The 21,180-nt window shown below is 56.1% G+C and overlaps 1 protein-coding gene across 1 annotated transcript in view; it reads right to left on the bottom strand.

Annotated features, from left to right (window-relative positions):
* The window catches only part of LOC135825719 (uncharacterized), a gene marked incomplete in the record, with an annotated part of 167,999 nt that overhangs the window by 138,918 nt on the left and 7,901 nt on the right, over positions 1–21,180 (bottom strand). The window contains 10 exon segments of the mRNA XM_065338340.1: positions 110–12,268; positions 12,938–15,049; positions 15,762–15,856; positions 16,804–16,975; positions 17,499–17,600; positions 18,128–18,248; positions 18,711–18,832; positions 19,472–19,669; positions 20,416–20,534; positions 20,808–20,990. Of these exon segments, the coding sequence (XP_065194412.1) occupies positions 110–12,268; positions 12,938–15,049; positions 15,762–15,856; positions 16,804–16,975; positions 17,499–17,600; positions 18,128–18,248; positions 18,711–18,832; positions 19,472–19,669; positions 20,416–20,534; positions 20,808–20,990 (15,383 nt within the window).

The following is a 21,180-nucleotide window of genomic DNA, read 5'->3' as shown; positions in this document are numbered from 1 at the left end:
AGCAGCCAATATATCCAAACTAAGAAGTGTACAAATCCTACCCGTGTACACTAGATTGAACAAGCTACACCACATTATTATCATGAACGCTCCAATCAGCACATCTTGCCTGTAAAGCCGTGGTGAGGGCGCTAGCTTCGTTGCCGCTTGTGTCTTTGACGAGGCCAGCCAACGCTGTGATGTGGCTTGATGTTTTGTTGGAGGCCAGCGTGGTCAGGACCTTCACTGCCCTTAGGTCATTAGGAACCAAGGTAAAGGTCAGCAGCTGCTTGTTGGTTGAAACGGTGATGTTCTGGGAGCCGGTCAGAGTGTACTTGGACCCAGTCCCGGCGGCGTTTGACTGCAGGGTGAGACGCGTGGCGTTCAAGGCAGCACTGTCAACGGGCTCGTCGAACGACAGCTGCAGAGTTCCGGCGTCCATGTTGAGCTGCGTGAACTGGATCAGGCGCGGTCGCACAGAGTCGCGCGTGAAGTTGGACAGCCGCAGGCCAGCGCTCGTGTTCCGCGCCACAATGGCATTCGCGCTGGTGTCCGACACGAGGGACGCGGAGAAGGCGGCGAAGCAGTTGCTGGTGCCCGTGCAAAGTGCCGTGTCTGCCTTCAGAGCCAGCAGTGCGGCCGGGAGCAGCGTGAACGTGATTTCTAGTGTGTTACCCGTACTGCGAGCCGTGTCACCAGTCAGATTGTAAGACGTAGTGGCACCAGTGGCGCTGCTCCTCAGGCTGATCTCCTGCGATCGCATGCCACTGCTGGCGACGGGCTCGTCAAACGTGAGAACCACGCGTCCGCTGTTCATGTCCAGGCGCCAGGCCAGGAGCTGTGGTGAGGTCAAGTCCTCCAAGAGAGAAAGGGGGAACTCCTTGACGTTCTGCACCGTGGAGTTTCCGACGGCTGTGACGTTGTTGCCGGCCTGGTCGGTGACCAGAGAGCTATCGAAGCGAACGAAGCACGCCGGCGCAGTAACGCACAGCCTGCTGGTTGCCTTGACGAAATCAAGATCCGCCTTGGCGGGCCGGAACGAGATGCGCGATGCGTCCGTAGTTGTCAGCGTGCCCGATGTTAGACGTCGCTGAACCGACACGGAGCCCCCGCCGAGCGTGCCCTGAAAGTCTTGCAAGGTGATGGAGCTGACACTGAACGATGTACTCTTGACGGTCTCGGTGAAGTCCAACGTGACGAGACCCGTGCCGTCAAGATCCATGACGACGAACTGCAGCAGCGCCGGAGCGGTGGTGTCCGCCACAAACGGGCTGGCGAGTATCGCCGCGGCGCTAGTTACCACGGTAACCGGGTTGCCCTGCACATCCTTGATGGCGGTGGACGGTAGCGACAGGTAGCAGTCGGAGGTGTTCGAGCACAGGGCGAAGCGCTTCAGCTCGTTCAAGTCTGTGTTGTTCAGCGTAACGTTGGCTACGGACGAGATCGTGGCGGGAGCGAAGGAGTTGCGCAGTGTGTACGTGACTATACCGGAGCGTTGGTTCTGAAACTGTACCTGGTTGAGCTGCAGCGATGCTACGTCAACGGCTTCGCTGAACGTCAACGACAAGATGGCCGTATTCATATCCAGCCCGAAGCCTGAGAGTTTCGGGTTTGTGCTGTCGACGGTGATGTTCGTGGCCTGTATGCCCACGGATCTGGCCGGGGCTGGGTTGGAGGCGAAATCGGACACCACGCCCGCGGCATGCGTCAGGAAGGTGTTGTTGACAAGAGTGCCGATGGTGCGCGCACCCTTGATGGCGTCGATGTCCACCTTGTCCAGGAGCACTAGCATAACGGTGGCACTGGGCCGGCTGACGGTTCCCTGACGGCTCAGCGCTATGCTATGACCACCCGCAGCGGTGGAGTTACGCAGCGTGATGCGCGACGTGTTGAAGCTGTTGGGGGCGACGGCCTCGGAGAATGTGATTCGCAGGGAGCCCAGGTTCACGTCTAGCGTGAAGCTGGTGATGTTGGGACCGCTGGAATCGCCGGACACGTTGGTGGCCCGCACGGCCAGCGACTGCGGAATGGTGGCGATCGGCTGGTTGGCCATGTCGCGAATAGCATCGGCGTCAACCCTGAGGTAGGTGTTTAAGACACCGGTGGCTAGCTCGGGCTTGTTCTGCAAGCCGATGGTGTCCGCACCCCCAACATTGATGTTGAGTATCTTGCTATTAGCGGTGTTGGTGGCCTTGCTCGACACGGTCAGTGTTTGCTGGGCGGTTGCCGGCAGAATACTTCCCGTGCGGTTGTTGACAAACGTGAACTTAGTGATGGAAAGCGTGGCCACGTTGATTGGCTCGTTGAACGTGATGCTGAGGCTGCTGAGGCTGGCGTCGTACGTGAATGTGGACAGGGTCGGAGCGGTGCTGTCCGCCGTGAACGACGATGCGTTCCGAGCGGTCGTCAGGGCAACCGAGGCAACGCCTTGCATGTCGCGAACGGCCGCAGCGGTCATGTTCAGGAACGTGTTGTTGAGACGTGTGGCGAGCAGTGGCTCCAGCTTGATAGTATCCAGGTCGTCGCCGAGGGTGATTTCAAAACTGCGAGCGTTCGTTGCCGTGGTGATCCGGCTCTTGGCGGACAGGGTGACTTTCTTAGCTCCGGCCAGGTCGCTCTGCAGAATGAAACTGCCTAGTGTGACTTTGCTGAGATCAATCACCTCACTGAAGGTCAACAGCAGTACACCACGATCCATGTCCAGAGAGAACGAGTCCAGAGTCGGCGGGGTAGCATCTTCGGTCAGCGACACGGCTAGTAGGGCGGACGTCGGTACAATCGCCACCAGACTTCTGCCGAACATGTCCGTGGCTGCCGTCTTGGTGGCGCTGAGGAACGTGTTGGCATCGGCCACTGCCGTACGATTCAGACGCTGGATAGCGAGCAGATCGGCGCTGGTCAAGTTGACAGTTATGGTGACGCCGTTAGCCGTCGACTTTGTCCCACCGGTGAGCTTGTGGCTCTGAGAACCAGCGGTGCGTGATTCGTGCAGCGTGAGCTCGCTGACTGTGACACTGCTCGCTAGCATAGCCTCGCTGAACGTGAGAATAAGCACGGCGGGCTTAGTGTTCAGACTGAGCGTGAAGTTGACCAGCTGCGGGTCGTTCGTGTCGGCTGTGTACCCGGTCACCGCCTTGCCCTGGCTGGTAGAGATGGCCGCAATGCCGTTCGGCGGGGAGGCCATGTCCTGCACCGTGTTGGTTGCCATGGAGAGGAACGTCGACGTGTTGGACTTGGCCAGTACGGCAATCGCCTTGATGCTGTTCAGGTCGCTAACGGATACAGTTACGCTGACCACGGTGGCATTCGCCGTGGAAACGGTGCCGGCTTCTTTCAGAGTGTAGCGCTGGGCGGGGTTCACACTGTTCGCCACGTGTTGCAGCGTAAGGCCGGTGGTGACCAGCGACTGGGCACGGACAGTCTCCGAGAAGCTCAGTCGCAGCACGCCAGTGTTCATGTCAAGAGAGAAGCTCTGCAACGTGGGTTTCTTACCGTCCGCCGTGAAGTTCTGCACTCGCAGCAACACAACAGCCGGTGCCACATTGCCGGAGAGATCGAGCACCGACGACGCGGCAAGCTTGACAAACACGCTGGCGTTGTCAACGGCCAAATCGGGTAGCGAGGCCAGCAGGTTGAACTGTCCCGGCGAGACGACAACGTTCACGACCCGGCCCACGCCACTCTGGGATACCGTCCCGTTGCGTAGCGTGATGGTGGTGGGAGTCGTAACATTACCACTCTGCAGCGTCACCTTGGTCTGGTCGAATGTTGTGACGTTCACTGTATCGCTGTACGACAGAGAGACAGTACCAGTATTCATATCCAGGTCAAACTGCAGCAGACGCGGTACAACCTTGTCCTCGCTGATCCTGCCCGCTTGGATTGCATTGCCGTTGGTTACGGCGAGAATGTCCACGCCGAAAACGTCGTCCACTCCGTTAGCTCCCACTGTCATGAATGCTGTGGCCGTGCTGCGGGCCAGACCCGGCTTGGATTTGATGGCAAACAAATCGGCCGCGCCCAATGTGGCGCGTAGCACATACCCGTCAGCGGCAGTGTCGGTAACCTTGGTGATTGTCGTCAAGGTGACGCTGTTCGCGGACTGTTTGGCGTCCTGTACGGTGAATGCCGTGGCGAGGAACGTGCTGGCGCGGACCACGTCCGAGAAGGTTAGGTTCATCGCGCCCGTGCTGATGTCCAATTGCCAGCCAGTAAACTGAGCGCGTGTGGCGTCGCTCACGTATGTGCTGGCCAGGAACGCAGCGGTGGCATTGATCGCGTTGTCGCTTGCGTCACGCACACCGCCCGCAACCACCGACAGGTACGTGGTGGAGAGGTTACGCAGCAGCTGCGTGGAGAGCTTGATACGCTGGACGTCACCAGCCGTCAGCTGTATGGTGGCTGTCAAGGAGACGAGGGTGTTGTCGGTGACGTTTCCCCCGGTCAGCGTCAGGTTAGCGCCTGCGATGGCGGCCGAGTGCACGGTGAACGCAGACACGTTGAGAGTGCTGCGCTTGATCGGCTCGTCGAACGTCAACAGCAGCTGATCCTTGTCGTGCGTGTATGTGAAGGAGGTGAGTCGAGGAGCGGTCTTGTCGGCAGTGTACGTCGTGACAGCTGTGCCGTTCACGATGGCCGCCAGAGCTCGGGCCGTCGGGAATGACATGTCCGTGATGGCATTGGCGCCGACGCGCAGGAACGTGGTGGTGTTGCTAACAGCGATGCTGCGTGTCTTCAGGGCCCGAACATCCACGGCCGACAAGGCAATGGTCACCTTGTCAAGCCCGTCCACCGTCGGTCCGGTGCTGGTGGTAAGCGTGTATGAGGTGGTTGTGTTGGCAATGGCCGCAGACTGCAGCGTGAGCAGGTTGATGCGCAGGTCGCTGGCTCGCATCGGTTCCGAGAACGTCAGCACTACGCGATTGGCGTTCAGATCTAGGCTGTAGGCAAGCAGGGTGGGTACTGTCGAGTCCGTCGTGAACTGACGCACGGCCAGCCCTGGTGCTCCGGCTAACTGCGGCCGATTTGCCACACCCTGGATGTCCTTGACCAGCTTGTCGCTGGTCAGAAGGTAGCAGGATCCACGCTTGTGGCAGAGGTTGTCCAGTGCCTTGATCGCCGTCAAGTCCACTGCAGTCATGTTGATAACGATGACGGGACCGTCGACAGACGCCGTGGATCCGCCAGTGAGGTTGTACGACTGTGATGGCTGCTCGTAGAAATCCTGCAGCACAATAGCGGACACCTGCAGAGTTGAGACGTCCACAGGCTCGTCGAACGAGATTGTCAGCGTGCCTTTCACAAAGTCGATCTCCGTGAACTGAGCGATCTTCGGGCCGAGAGCGTCGATGGTGACGTTCGCCTTCAGTGCGTTGGTTTCCACGCGCGGTATGACCTGTCTACCAGCGGCATCAGTAGCCAGGCCGGCCGCGAAGCTCGCGTAGCAGTTCTCCGTCGTGTTGCACAGGTGACGCGTCTTGATCGCCGCCACGTCCATTGCCGATAGCGACACGCTGACGACGCTGAGCGGCGTGGTTGCCGTGACAACGGTGGTGAGAGTGTACTTGACGGCAGCCGTGGTCTGCGCGTTCTGCAGTTGAAAGTGAGTGAGATTGAGAGAGGTAAGCAGCACGGTTTCGTCGAACGTCAGCACCAGTCGGCTCGTGTTCAGATTCAAGCTGAACGAAGCGAGCGACGGACGAATGACGTCCTCGGCAAACGTGCCAGCTTGCAATGCCTGCGCCGGAGTGATACGCTCCACGAGATTACCGGCGTGATCCTTGATGAAGTCCACTGTCAGAGAGAGGTGAGTGGTGGCCTGGCTAATACCCAGTCCAAGCTTAGACTGAATATTATTACGATCGGCGTCCGTCAGAGTGAACAGCAGTGTAGTGCCGTCCGTCGAGTTCAGGAATCCTCCGGTCAGTTTCACCTGCTGGGTCGGCGTAGCCGCCCGATTGCTCTGAATGGTGAGGAACGTTGGCTGGAACGTGCTCGTGTCGATGTTCTCGGAGAAGCGCACCGTCACCAGTTTGCTGGAGATGTTGAGATCGAAGCCGGTTACCCGCGGCGACGTGGTGTCACCCACATAGGCGCTAGCGGCACGAGGCGTCGCTATGGCAGCGGCAAAGTTCTCGGCACGATCCGGCACGACCCGCGCCGCCACCAGCAGAAACGTGGTGTTGAGACGAGTGGCAACGGTCTTGTCCGTCTTCAGTTTGTTCAGATCAAACGCGCTCAGAGCGACTTGCACTTGTGTGGTTTGACCGGTGACGGCCGACGAAGTGCTGTTGGTCAGCTTGATGGTGGAGCGTGGTGTGGCGGCTGTATTTGCCAGTGTCAGAGACGCCACGGTGAAGTTAGCAGAGAGCACTGCTTCGCTGAATGTTAGCACAAGACTGCCCGTTCCGTCCAGGTCGATGCTGTAGTTGGAGAGCGTGGGTGCAGTCAGATCAGCCGTGTGAGTCGTGACCTGGAGGAATGTGCGCGCCTCTACCGCCCGTTTGTTCATGTCTTCGATGGCGGTGCTGGTCATGGAGAGGAATGTGGACGCCTTGGACACGCCCAGCGGCGAGTTGCCACGGATACTGGCCAGATCGGCGGTGCTCAACTGCACGGTGACATCGGCCGTGTTCACAGTCGAATTCACGACGACGCCGCCGGTCAGCCGTACGCTGACGCTGCCTGTCAGCGCGTTCTTCGAGAACAGCGTCAACTGCTTGACATCGAAGCTGGAGATGTTGATCACTTCGCTGAACTTGAGCACTAGCTCCAATGGTAGCACGCCTCCAGTCATACGTAGGTCATAGGAGGTCAACGACGGACTAGCTTTGTCGGCCTCGAACGTTTTCGCTTTCCGTGAAGCATTGACGGCGGCGATCGGTCGACTCGACCTGTCCTGGACTGCCCCGGCTTCGAGAAGCAAGAAAGCATTGTCGGCGGTCGTGTACAGGCCAGTGGCCAGCTTGACCCGGTCCAGATCGGCACGGGACAGCGTCACCGTCAGGACAGAGTTATCGGCCGTGCTGCGAACACCGCCCGTCAGACGAACAGACGAACCGGCCACGACAGCGATGGCGGTGGACGGTTGCAGGACAACGGACGTCAGCTTAAGGCTGGAGGCGTTGACAGTCTCGGAGAAGCTGATTGTCAGCACCCCACTGGTCATGTTCACTTCAAAGCTGAGCAATGTCGGGGATGTGCCATCGCTGCTGTAGCTAGTCGGGGCTCTTGCCTTGGTGTTGGGGATCGCCACAACTGGTCGGTCGGCCATGTCCGTGAAAGCCGCACTGGTGTATGATAGGAAGGTGTCAGTTTGCACGTCGGCCAAACCGGTCGTGCGCTTGATCTCGTTCGTGTCGGTCAGGCCCAGCCGCATGGTCAGCACTCGGCCATTACTGGCCGGCACCAGTGTGGCGGACTTGACCTGGTGAAACGGAACCGCGAGCGACAACTCCTTGCTCTGAATGGTGATGGCCGTGGCGCTGAGAGAGGACGCCTTGATCGGCTCGTCAAACGTGAGCTTGAGCGTTCCATCGCCCATGTCGATGGTGTAGGAGGTCAGATTGGGGGACGTGCTGTCCTCGGTGAATACGGTGGGTACGACGGCGGCTGCGTTAGCGATCGCCACCATCACCTGGTTAGCGTAGTCGCGCACAAACCCGGCGCCAACCGAGAGAAACGTGGTCCCCTTGGTGACGGCCAATGCCGACTTGAGCTTGATGTTGTCCGCGTCGGTGGTTGACAGCGTGATGGTGATGATGTCGGACACGACGGACGCCGTGCTGGAGGCGGTCAACGCCACCGTTGAGTTGGGAGACGTGCGAGAGTTGATCAGTGTCAGCCGCGCAACGTTCACACTGGTGGAGTTGACGGGCTCGTTGAACGTGAGTTTCAGCGACGGACTGGCCCCGTTCAGGTCCAGATCGTAGCTGGTCAGGATTGGAGCGGCATTGTCCTGCGTCAGCACGGACGCCGGCAACGGAACCCCGCTGTCCACAACGCGCAGGGATTTGATCTGATTGCCAGCGGTGTCGTTCACAAAGCCGACTGGGAAGTCGACGAACGTGTTCCGCGTTGCCCTGGCAATGCTGGTCGCCAGGCTCGGCTCACCCTTGATGGCGTTGTAGTCCTTCTTGAAGAGCTGCACCGTTATCGTCGTGCCGTCTGTGCTGGCGTTCGTCGTGCCGTTCGTCAGCTGGTAGAAGCCCGGTGCCACGGGTCTGACGTCGGCCCGGTTGACCAGCCGCAGCTTGGTCACGTCCATGGACGTCAGATCGACGGCCTCGTCGAAGGTCAGCGTTATGCGATGCAGCGCCAGGTCCAGTGTGAAGTTCTGTAGCACGGGCGCGGTGCCGTCCACCACCACCGACAGAGCGCCGAGCGCGTTCTCGCGCAACAGGGCGATCGACGGAACGCCCGCCACGTCCGACACAGCGCCGCCATTGGCGCGCAGGAACGTGTTGGCGGTACTCGTGCCCAGACCCGACTTCAACTTGAGCAGGTTCAGGTCCAGCGTGGAGAGCTGCCAGGTGATGTTGTACCCAACGGTGCTAGCGGTGGTACCACCGCTCAGACTCAGCTTTGTCGTGTCGCTATCCGTGGTGCTCTGCAGCTGCAGGCGGGTAGAGATGAGACTGGAGGCGTTCATGACGTCGTCAAAGTACAGCACCAGCGAACCACTGTCCACATCCAGCGTGAAGTTCAGGATCTTGGGAGAGATGACATCTGCGGTGAAAACGCCCGCCTCTAGACCGGTGGTGAGAGCATTGATACCATTACCTCCGCTGCCGTCGTGCAGGTCCTTAAACGAACCGGCGTCGATCGTCACAAAGCTGTTTTCCTTCCTCGTCGCCAAACCAGTGAGCAGCTTGATCTCCTGCACGTCGGCCGGTGTCATGGTGATTTCGATCTCCGTCTTTTCCGTGGTCGTCGTGCCAACGCGGGTGACGTGCACCGCCGATCCGCCTCGGAGCGTGAACACTGGCGTGGTGGCTGTGGCTGTGCTGCGTAGAGTGATGCCGGTGTAGACAATGCCGCGAGTTGCCATGGGTTCGTTGAACTTCAGTCGCAGCTTACCCGTGTTCATGTCGAGGGAGAGGAAGTTCTGAGCGCTCGGGCGCGTGCTGTCCTTGACAAACTTGCCCTCCAAAGCAGCCGAGAGGTTCCGCGCTTCCAACGCGTTGCCCGTCGTATCCTTAACCAGTGCGTTGGTGTAGCTGATGAAACTCGTGTTGGCAGAGACAAACAGATTCTCGTTGGCCTTGATCGCCGTCAGATCGCTAGCCAGGAACGGGAAGACGAGCACAGTGGATGGGGCCGCAACCGTAGCAACGGAACCGGCCGTCAGATTGAGCGAGTTAGTGCTGACCGCGTTGGCGCTCTGCAGTAGCAGAGCGGTGGTAGACAGCTCCAGATGGTCAACGACCTCGTCGAAGGTCAACGCCACCGTACCGGCGTTCATGTCCACCTGCCAGGCGGTGAGTTTTGGCGCCGTGGCATCGAGGAGGACCGCAGGATCACGAGCTGCGGTGAGTAGCGCGGCGGCAGATGTGTCAGCCACCAGGGTGTTGTCCCCGCCGGCTACGTCCTTGACGAAACCCTTCGGCAGGCGGATAACACAGTCGCTGGGCGATGTACAGAGCGAGGGGGCCTTGGCGCGGGCCTTGATGGCATTCAGATCAAACGTATCCAGTTTAATGTTGAGCACCTGTGTGTTACCCGTACTGGTGACGGTAGAGTTGGTCAGCGTGTAGTTTGTCAGCACGTGGCCGACCTGCGGCGCGGAGAATCGCTGCAGCGTCAACCGCTTCACGTCGACGCTGCCGGCCTGAACAGGCTCGTTGAAGCTCAGCTGCAGCGTTCCCGCGTTCAGACTGATCTGCACGAACTTGGCCAGGTCGGGAGACGTTGTGTCGTTGGTGTACGTCGATGCCTTTAGTGCCGCCGTGCTGGCCTTCTCCGTAATGGAGTTCTGCGCAGTGTCGCTGAGAAAGGCTTTCGGGAAGCTGATGTAGCAGTCAGCGGCGGACTGACACAGATCAAGACGCTTTATTGTGTTAAGGTCGGACGAGGAGAGAGTGAGCTCCACGCTGGAGTTGTCTACCGTCGGTCTGGTCCCGCCCAGCAGAGCATGAGAACGGTTGGTGTTACGCGTGGCCGCATGCTGGAGCGTGATCAAAGACATGTTGATGGTGCTGACGTCGATTATCTCGTCCAGCACGAGTGTCAGCTTGCCCGAGTCCATGTCCACGGAGAACGAGATGAGGTTGGGGTTCGTGCCATCCTTCGGCACCGACGTGGCACCGAGAGCCGTCCTTGCGTCGGCAGCATTGCCTGCCAGATCCTTGACGTAGCCAAGAGCCGCGGTGATGAACGTATTCGAAGTCAGCGTTCCCAGCGCCTGTGACTTTATGGTATTGAGATCTGCGGTTGTCAGGTTCACCGTGACGACACCAGTCACATGACTGTGTAGAGTACCGCCGGTGAGTTTAACCGAGGCGGCCGGACTCGTCGCACTGCTCTGCAGCGTGATGGAGGTGAAGAGGAGCGAGGAGTTCTGAATGCCCTCCGAGAACGTCAGCAGCAGCTGGCCGCTGTCCACGTCGAGAGAGAAGCTACGCAGCACCGGCCCACCGGTGTCGCTCGTGTACGCAGACGCCTGCAGGGCATTCGTCGCCGCTCGAGCGGTGATTGCCACGCCCGACGAGGACTTGATCACGGTGCCGTCGAAGCTGAGGAACGTCTTGTTGATGTTGCTGGCCAGCCCCGACGCGATCTTCGTGCGCAGACTGTCCGCGTCCTTTGCTCCTATGTTGACGGTGATAAAGGCCGCCGTCTGTCCAGGCGTGACCTGCGCTGATGTGGCGTTTGTGAACACAAACGTGTTGACGGCACCTGTCTTGGCATCTCGCAGCGTCAGCTTGGTGGGATCGAACGAGGTGGCGTCCATCGGGTCATCGAACGTCAGCTCGATCGTGTTGTTGAACAGATGGAACTCAAAGCTCTGTAGCTGACCGCTGGCACTGTCTTCGGTATACGTTGTAACCTGAATGGAGGCGGCGGCAGGAGCTGCAATGTCGTTGTCCGCCATGTCCTTCACCGCACCGGCGCCGACACGAAGAAAGCTGCTCGTCTTCGCCGTGGCCAGCTTGGTGTTTTGCTTGATGGTCTGTGCGTCCACGCGCAGTAGCTGGAATGTGAGAGAACGGCCGTTAGTCTGTACCGGTTGAGTGGAGATATTGAACGTGTCGCTGGCCGAGACGTTAGCGCTCTCCAGAACAAAGCGTGCCGGAATGGCGGACGACGCCTTGACGACCTCGGAGAAGGTGACAATGATTCGGTCCGTGATGAGATTGAGCGACCAGCCCGTGATGGTGGGCGGTGTGGTGTCGTTCACGTAACCGGCCGCTGTCAGGGTTTGCGTGGCGATCGGCCGGTCGGCAGTGTCGGAGACGGCAGCGTCATCCAGCAACAGAACTGTCGTGGCGTTGGACACGGCTATGGTCGGCAGCAGCTGCAGCGCATCCAGATCAGTGGTCGTCAAGGTGATGGTAACCTTGTCGCTGTTTGCCGCCGTAACGTTACCACCGGTTAGCTTGCGGCTGCCGATGGTGAACCCGTTGGTTTTTACGGCCGTGCTTCCACCCTTGACCGGTTCGGAGAATGTCAACAGCAGCTGCCCTGCGTTGGCGTCGTAGACGAACGAGAGCAGCGTGGGTGCGGTGGTGTCGGCAGTGTACCCGGTCGCCTTGATCTGCAGTCCCGCAGACACGTTGCGCGCCGTGTAGTTATTGCCGGCGTGATCGCGCACCAGAGACGCCGACGCCGACAGGAACGTACTGGCGGCCGCCTTGGCCAGGTTCAGCTTGGCCTTGACGCTGTCGCGATCGGCCGCCAGTAGCGTTGCGCGTACGGTGGTCAGCGATAGCGTGGACACTGGGGTGACGGAGCTGAGCGTGACGCGATTGGCCGTTGCCGTGGAAGCGCCAGCCTCCTGCAGCGTGACCGCGCCGATGTTGAAGGTTGCGTTGTCGATGGCCTCGGAGAAGGTCAGCGTGAGCACAGCCGTATTCATGTTGAGAGAATAGTCGCTGATCGTCGGCGCTGTCTTGTCCTCCGTGTACTTGGATGCCGCACGGGCCAACTCGTTGGTGATGCCCGGCGAGAGGAAGTTGTTGTGAGAGTCCTGCACAGAGTTGTTGGCCATCGACAAGAACGTGTTGGTCAGGCGTGAGCCCACCGCGGTCCGCGACTTGAGCAGATTCAGGTCGTTGGCCGTCAGGTTGACCTGCGACAATGAGAGAGAGAGAGAGAGAGAGAGAGAGAGAGGGTGAAGCGGAACACGACAACAACGCACGTGCGCGTGATACACACACACACACACATGCACACACGCAGACACACGTACACGGAAACACACATACACACACACAAACACACACACACGCACACGTTGGCATGCACACAGAAACACAAACACACACAACAACAACACATCAATGAACATGCAGACATAAAAACAAGTCACCATGACCGGGCATGTTGCAACAGGACAAGAATACACAACCAAACAGGACTGACTGGATACCACGGCCACAGCATACCACTGTAGCGGACATGGAAATCCAGTCGATTGACCGGGGCCGGCGCCCTCAGCGCGTACAGAACGCTGCGTGAAGTGCACAGTCATGTTGATCCGATGCGACCAGCGCGCTGCAGCCCATAAACATGATAAATGCATGTGTGGCTTATCCACGGCTGCTTGGCCAGCGCCCTGGGGCCGCTAGACGTGCGACCGGATTTCCATGTCCACAACAGTAGGTAGGCGAAACTATCGGCATCCTACCAGCCAGGGAATACAGAGAATCGCACGACACACGGACAAACGATAAACAGACAGACGGACACACACGTGCACACACACACACACACACGTACACACAAACGCAAAACTTACATTCAGCGTCTTGCCGTCCGTTGATCTACTCACAGCACCAGCGGTAAGAGTTACTGACTGAGTGCCGAGAGCGGCAGCAGAGAGGTTAGCAGCACTCTGGATACGCAGGCCGGTCGTGTTCAACGAAGTCAGAAGCACGGTATCGTCGAACGTCAGGCTTAGACTCCCGTCGGAGAGATCAAGAGAGAAGTTGAGAAGCTTTGGGCGAACATTGTCAGGAACATAACTGCCTGCTTGAATGCCTCTACCGTCCGTGATCGCAACCACGTCAATCTTCTCCACATCGTCAATGGCGTCGGCACGAAGGGTGAGGTAGGACGTTGCCAAACCGCGCGTCAGCCCCACCGTCTCCTTCACCTTGAGCAAGTCGCTAGCAGAGATGTCCACCACGATCGTGTTGCCGTTGGAGCTCGACGTGGTGCTGGTGGTTGTCAAGGCAACGGACGCGGATTGCGTGGCGGCATTCTGCAGCGTGATGGCGCTGCCCTTGAACGTGCTGGCGTCCATGACATCATCAAACGTCAGATTCAGCTTGCCGACGTTGACGTCCAATGACCAGGCGGTGAGACGAGGTAGAGTCGTGTCCGCCGTGAACGCCGTCGCCTTTTTCGGCGTGACAATGGCCGCGTGATCGTTGCGGGCCGTGTCCTGGATGAAGCCAGCCGTTGCCGTTAGATACGTATTAGTGAGACTTGTCGCCAGAGACGTGTTGATCTTGAGAGAACGAACGTCGGCGCTGAGTAGATTGACAGTGACGGTCTTGGTTCCGTCCGTCAGGGTCAGAACGGTGCCTCCCGTCAGCTTGTGGCTGGTGGTGCCGGGGGATTTGTCGGACGCCTGAAGCGAGACGCGAGTCAGCAGAGCGGTGGTGAACGACGCGTTGCCGCCGCGTACCGGCTCGTTGAACGTCAGGAACAGGCGGTCGTTGACGAAGTCCAGGTGAAAGGACTGTAGCACCGGTGGTGTGCTGTCTTTGGTGTAGTTGCTAACTTGCAGTGCGGCAGTGCCGGCAATGGCCGTCACAGGCTGTCCAACGCGTGCCGTGTCGCGAATAGCACGCTCCGTCAGCGCCAGGAACGTGTCGGCTTTGGCCTTGACGTACGTCAGCGCCTTGATGCTGTCGACGTCTGCGGTGGTCAGGTTGATGCGGATGACGACGTCGTCCACGGAGCCAGGAACAACGGTACCGCCGTTGAGCTTGAAACGCTCGATGTTCACGGCCGTGTTCTGCTTGGACTGGAACGTGATCTCGCGTGCGTCCACGCTGATGGTGCTCATAGGTTCGTTGAACGTCAGAGCCAGTATTCCCGTGTTCATGTTGAGAGTGAAGTTGTTCAGCCGCGGCTTGATGGCGTCAGCTTTGAACGTCTGCACGACGAAGCCAGGACTCGTGACGGTGGTTGCGACTGACGGATTGCCGAACAAGTCGGTGAATGCACCGGCGTGCAGGCGTAGGTAGCAGTTGCCACGGTACGTGCACACGTCCGCTTGCTTCTTGATGTTGACAATGTCCGCGGTGCTGAGTTTGTAGATGATCTTGACTCCGTTCTGCGAGGTGGTCGTACCCCCGGTCATGTTAAGCTCTGCAAACGGTGCTTCAAACAACGTCATGAGAGCGAGGCCGCTAGGAACGAGACTCGATGCCCGCACCACCTCGCTGAAGCTGAGCTCCAGTTCGCCGATGTTGAGGTCGAAGCGTGTGAACTGGCTCAGGCTGGGGCCCTTGCTGTCGTTGGTAAACTTCTCGACTTGCTTGGCTACGCTGGCATTGCGAGCATCGATACTTAGCGTGACCAGATCCTTGACGAGAGTGTTTGTGTACGACATGAAACAGCTGCTCTTGTTGCGGCAGATGTTCAAGCGGCGCAGCTCGTTGAAGTCGGCCGCTAGCAGTGTGATTGCCACGGTGCTGGTGTGGTTGGTGGGAAGCGTCCCGCCAGTAAGCGTGTAGTTGGCCGTTGACGGTACGGCATTGTGGAGCGTCACCACTTTCGCGTCAAACGTCGAGATGTCGATTGTCTCGTCAAAGTTCAACGTGAGCTTGTCGGCGTTCAGGTCCAGATCAAACGTATCCAGGCTGGGTTTGGTCTGGTCGTTGGTGAACTTAGACACCTGCACGAGCGGAGAACAAACGAACAGCAGTAAGGGAGGGGGGAGAAGGGCACATGCGTACGCACATGCACACACACGTACACACACACACACGTGCACATACGTACACACACACACACACACACACACAAGCACACACATGTCCATGCACGCGTACACACACACAAATGGACAGGAAAACAAGTCGTCAAGCTAAGCCCCTTTTGTAGCACATCCTGCGACACACACACAAACACACACACACACACACACACACACACACACACACACCATACGAGAAACCCAAAGACAGCTGAAGTACGTTACAAGACAACAGACGTTGTATGCCATCCAGGGTCAAGATAACTGTGGTGGCGAAACTCGAATAGACCCGCTGTCATACCCTCAAAATAATGATGGGATTATCGGAATCTACTCGGATGTTGAGCCAATAGTAATATGTAAAGAGAAAAGGACCTATAAGTTACTGGTTATGACTAACAGTCCACCAAGGTCATACAGTCAGATACAACAAGGCACAAAACTGACAGTCAGACAGTCTTGTCAGTTTTGTGCCGTGTTGTCGCACTATCTGACTGCGTAATAATGATCTCGTCACCTTGGTGGACTGGCAGTCATGACGAGTAACTTACAGGTCCTTCTCTCTTTATGGATCATCGGAAAGTTTTGAATTTGAAAAAAAGGGAGAGAAAGACGTGTGTGCAAGACTTACCGTCAGGCCATTCAGTATTGTGCGTTCTGTCAGCTTGTTCTTGAACTGGTCCAACACCGTGTCAGGCAGGGCAGCCAAGAATGTGTTGCCCGCACCTGAGCATAGACATGCACGCAAGTGCACACACACACACACACACACACACACACACACACACACACACACACACACACACACACGCACAAAGTTCCAGGTTTTACAAACATCAGTTGTCTGACGATTTCTTAAAAGCATGACACTTTGAGCTACAATATACTCCACTTGCGGACCACCTTCCTTACATATGCACAATAATACAAGTACATGTACACACATAAATATATTATGTGCACACATCGCAGGCTGCAACAACTCTACAATGTAGCATGAAGTGCTGCGAGAGCACCTCGCCACACGGCTTTCATATCCCTGACTGTACATAGCTGTGGCAAGTCATTGGTTTTTGTAGAGCCCCATTCTCTAGGAGATATCTACATCTGCTTTGTGCCGATGTCCAGCATAAGCGAACGTGTGGATCAAGCATAACTGCTTGGTTGACGCTGCCGCGGGAATGCGTATAATGCCATAGTTGTGGGCGTGTAATCGTGCCATGGGGTGCGATCGTTGTACTTTGTGGTACGTATGTTTGCTGTAAATCAAGCTACCAGTATTCACTCCTGCTCCCAGACCCCACGCCACCTCCACACTCAGACAACGTCTGACGAGATAATAAATAACTACATTTGAAAGACTGCATTTGTGACGAGACGACGGAAACACTTTAGGGTTTTACGTCGGGCCCTAGACGACGGCTACAATGGCCAACCGGACAACAAGAAGTTGAGGCCAAGGAGAATGATTTATTTTCTTGCGCATGCTTGTAATGTGATAGCAACGAAAGCGTCAGAGTCAGGTCGCTACAACACAACTACAGACATGATGATCTCAAGACGAAGACTGCTTTTCACACCACAGCAACACATGCGCATGCATCAACACCACGTACACACGATTTGCACAAAATACCGTACTACAATGACACGTTGTTCTGCACGCGACTCACCTGTCGCCAGGTCGGTTCTAGCTTTCAGTGCGTTGGTGTCGGCTGCAGTCATGGTAAACGACAGACTAGTGCCTGGGGGTGAGGTGCTGCTACCGGCAGTAAGACGCAGAGATGCAGAGCCATCTCTCACTTTGTTCTGGATAGTGATAAAACGTCCTTGGAATGATGATGTCTGTAAAGAAAGAAGGAAAGGAGAGTGAAAGAGGGAGAGAGAGAGAGGGGGGAGGAGAGAGATAGAGATAGAGACAGACAGACAGACAGACGGACGGACAGACAGACAGACAGACAGACAGACAGACAAACAAACAGGGAAGAGCAGAGCAGAGAGAAAACAATCGAAATCACCACATTATTTCCATACCGTATGGTGTACAGCGAAGCACATGATTCACGCCAAAAGATACACTTCTCTGACGCACCTAGGTCAATAGAACATGCTTGATTCTGTACTCGTATTATCAGAAACCAAACACACATGCACACACGCACCGTCGCCCAGCATGCACACACGCACCGTCACCCAGCAGATATCGTCATGGATACCAACCCCTGGACCGTTTGACGCCCATTGCCGGAGGCGATGATAGCGACGCTACGGCAGAAGCCATAGCAACCTGTGTTGGGATTGCACCATTGAACAGCTTGCAAGGGGCTGAAGAATGATTTTGCCAACCCCACTGCAGCGCCGGACTTACGTTAACGGGCTCGCTGAAATTGATAGTGATCAGGCTGGCGTCCAAGTCGAGAGTCCAGGACAGAACGGTGGGAGAGGTTGAGTCCGTGGTGACATTGTTCGCCTGCAAAAGCACAAAGATAGGATGAAGGTCAGAACAAACAGACAAACGTAAGATGCACATACGAACGTGGACGTCTTCGCTGTAAATACTACACTTGCGCTGCACATGAACCCGATCTTCGGAAAACACTTTTCTGCTTGATGGTAAGGGCAAAAAAGTCGCAAACTCAATCTCTACGCATAGGTATAGTGCAGTGCCGTCACACACGCCGTCACACACGCCGTCACACACGCTACAACCAGCACCACCATGGTCGTACCATTTTTCCTCCCGTGGTTGGCAATCACCCACTCTCTTAACATTGGCCGGTGTTTCCACCGAGTCTTGAGATGTTGTAATAAATATATAAATATATGGTCCACCCAGAGCACCTGTAGAGCGCTAAAACGTGCCCGGTTGGCCGAAAAACAATCCCCCCCCCCCGGGAAACCCCGACCCGACCCCCGTCGTACCACTCCCCAGTGCTCTGTGCCACCCAGCCCTGAGGTCAGTATGTGGGATCTGCACTGTACACTAGCTGTTATTACCTGTAGGTTCAGCTTGGCTTCGGCATCATTGCCAGCCACGTCCTTGACGACCACAGCACTTGTAGTCAGGTAGGTGTTGCTGATCTGTGTGGCAAGGGAGCTGTTGCTCTTCAATACATTCCTGTCATACACACACACACACACACACACACACACACACACACACACACACACACACACACACACACACACGATGAGAGGGAAGCAAAATGAGTGATGTGTTTGACCGAGATTCGTTCCCACGAGCATAAACCTCATCCGTCCCTCACACTTCTCCATCACTGCATGTTCGCTCAGCTTCTAAAGGACACTTCCAGTACTATGCTCAAACACAGGCCATGAGCTGCTCACAATATGCTCAAAACACAGGCCATCAGCTGCTCATAATATGCTCAAAACACAGGCCATCGGCTGCTCACAATATGCTCCAAGCACAGGCCATCAGCTGCTCACAATATGCTCAAAGCACAGGCCATCGGCAGCTCACAATCTGCTCAAACACAGGCCATCGGCTGCTCACAATATGCTCAAACACAGGCCATAGGCTGCTCACAATATGCTCAAAACACCCAGACCAGCTCACCTGTCCACGGTGGAGAAGGTCACCACAAGGATGCTGCTATTGGCTGTTGCCGTGGCAGCAGTACCACCGGTCAGTTTGTAGAACGGTGACACAGTACTGCTGTTTGTGCCGTGTATCGTAACCTACGAATACACACACATGTACACACACACACACGTACACACACACACACACACACACACACACACATACACACAACCGCAGGACATGGAGCGCCAGCAGGAGCAACACAACAAATCAGAAGGGTGGACTAGAATAGGAAAGAAGGTGTTTGTTTTTTCAGCCACCCTGCAGCTTAGCATGCACAGGTTGCAGCGGCTATGGTTTGAAATCGCTCATTCTCGCGATGGCCTGTGACCAATCCAAGAAATGATTACACGGCAAATTTCAGTTCCTTGACCTGGGTTAGATTTGGCATTTTATTGTTGAGTTGCGTACATAACTACAACACACACACCATTGGACCATTGGACCATTGGACGCCCATCGCTGAAGGCGATGATAGCGATGCTACAGCAGAAGCCATAGCAGCTTGTGCTGGGATTGCACCATTCAACAGCTTGCAAGGCTGAAGAATTGACCGCCACTATTCAGCCTGGTCTACACCACACAGCTATGAAGTGACTTTTTCTGGCCAGTGAATAAAACACACACACACACACACACACACACACACACACGCACACACACACACACACACACACACACACACACACACACACATACACACACACACACACACACACACCCATCTCTCTTACCAGTGTGGCATTGAACTGCGTAGCATCGACAGCCTCTGTGAAGACAATTGACATTGTACCAGCATCCAAATCCAGTGTAAAGGACAGGATGGATGGCTTGACAAGATCAGCGGTGACGTTAGATGCTGCCTTGCCGACGGTGGAGTTCCTGGCCAGGATACGATTACCGGAAACATCATTGATAGCACCGGCGAGAAACTGTACAAGAAATCCATGGGGGGAGAGAGAGAGAGAGAGAGAGAGAGAGAGAGAGAGAGAGAGAGAGAGAGAGAGAGAGAGAGAGAGAGAGAGAGAGAGAGAGAGAGAGAGAGAGAGAGAGAGAGAGAGAGAGAAGATACAAGAAGAACAGCTAGTCAGCGTCACACCGCCTTCATGACAATATGGTGCAATGTTTACAATGGAGTGAGTTACTCGGGTCAGGCGTGTCGGAACCGGTACAGCAGGTGCGGCTAAAGGCGCATCAATAATTTTCATATTGCGATTTTCGAAGCAATACATTATGTCCTATTTGGGAAAAAGATTTCCAAATTTTCCAGTGGGGCCGCCCACCGGACCTCCACCTCTGCATAGCCGCACCAATGTCGAATACCTTCCCACGCCCCTGCAGGTGGGTGTGTAGAGTGTCGGTGTTACTAACTACGCCATTGCACAATCAGCTCACACAGGAGGGGGGGGGGGGGGGGGGGGGGTAAGCAAAAACAAACAAACACACAGTTCGCAATAAGCAATAAGCAAGCCCTCAGCGAATTGTCAACATGGCAAATGGGTTGTGCTGGGTGACATTCAGATGGAAGCAAGTTGCCCGCGTGTTTTCGCCAAGTAGGCAAACGACTGCAATCGCAGTGCTGTGTTGTCTTATAACAACGGTACACAGACACACTCCATGACTCAGACAAGTCCGTGACAGGCTGACAGCAGAGACCAAACATTCGTGCAGACCTTACCGAGATATGGGTCAGGGCCGCAGTGGTAGCGAGCGGATTCAGACGACGAATGGCAGCGAGGTCGGTTGCCGTGACGGTGATCCTGACAATGGTGCGGTTCACTCGAGTGACAGTGCCTCCTGGATAACACACCAGTATGTGTGTATGCCAACAGAAACAGAACAACAAGGTGAGTAGTGGAACAGACGTGTGGAGACAGACGGACACACATGCACACACGTAGACACGTAGACACACACACACACACACGCACGTGTGCACGCCAACGAATATTCAGCACCATGTGAACAAGAGAGGAGATCTATCGTGAATGCTACCCAGACAGATCCGGACCGAGAAACAACACACGTCATCGTTCCAGCCAGTGCTAAGAATTTCCCTCAACTACGTACCCGTCAGTTTGTACGAGGACGGCAGCAACGCCAACAAGGGTCTGCTGCAGCGTGAACGAAGTCGCCGTGGCGGATGTCTGGTTGACCGTTTCGCTAAACACGAGATCGATGAGAAGCGGGGAGTGCCGCCTGTCATCTTCAAGTCAAACGAGCTGAGTGTGGGCGCTGTCGTATCGGCGGTGAACTGGAGATACAACAAAATAACACATCACCAAAGACAGAACAAGAAACTGATCAAAATCAGTAAAGATACAAAATATATGATCAAAATCAGGTAAAGATACAAAAAATATGATCAAAATCAGGTAAAAGATACAAGAAATATGATCAAAAATCAGGTAAAGTTGCTAAGAAATACACGATCAAAATCAGG

This window comes from Sycon ciliatum, chromosome 10, assembly GCF_964019385.1.
Source record: "Sycon ciliatum chromosome 10, ocSycCili1.1, whole genome shotgun sequence".
In the NCBI taxonomy this organism is placed as follows: Eukaryota; Metazoa; Porifera; class Calcarea; order Leucosolenida; family Sycettidae; genus Sycon; species Sycon ciliatum.
The sequence above is the reverse complement of the archived record's forward strand: the minus strand, read 5'-3'. Positions and strand labels throughout refer to the sequence as shown.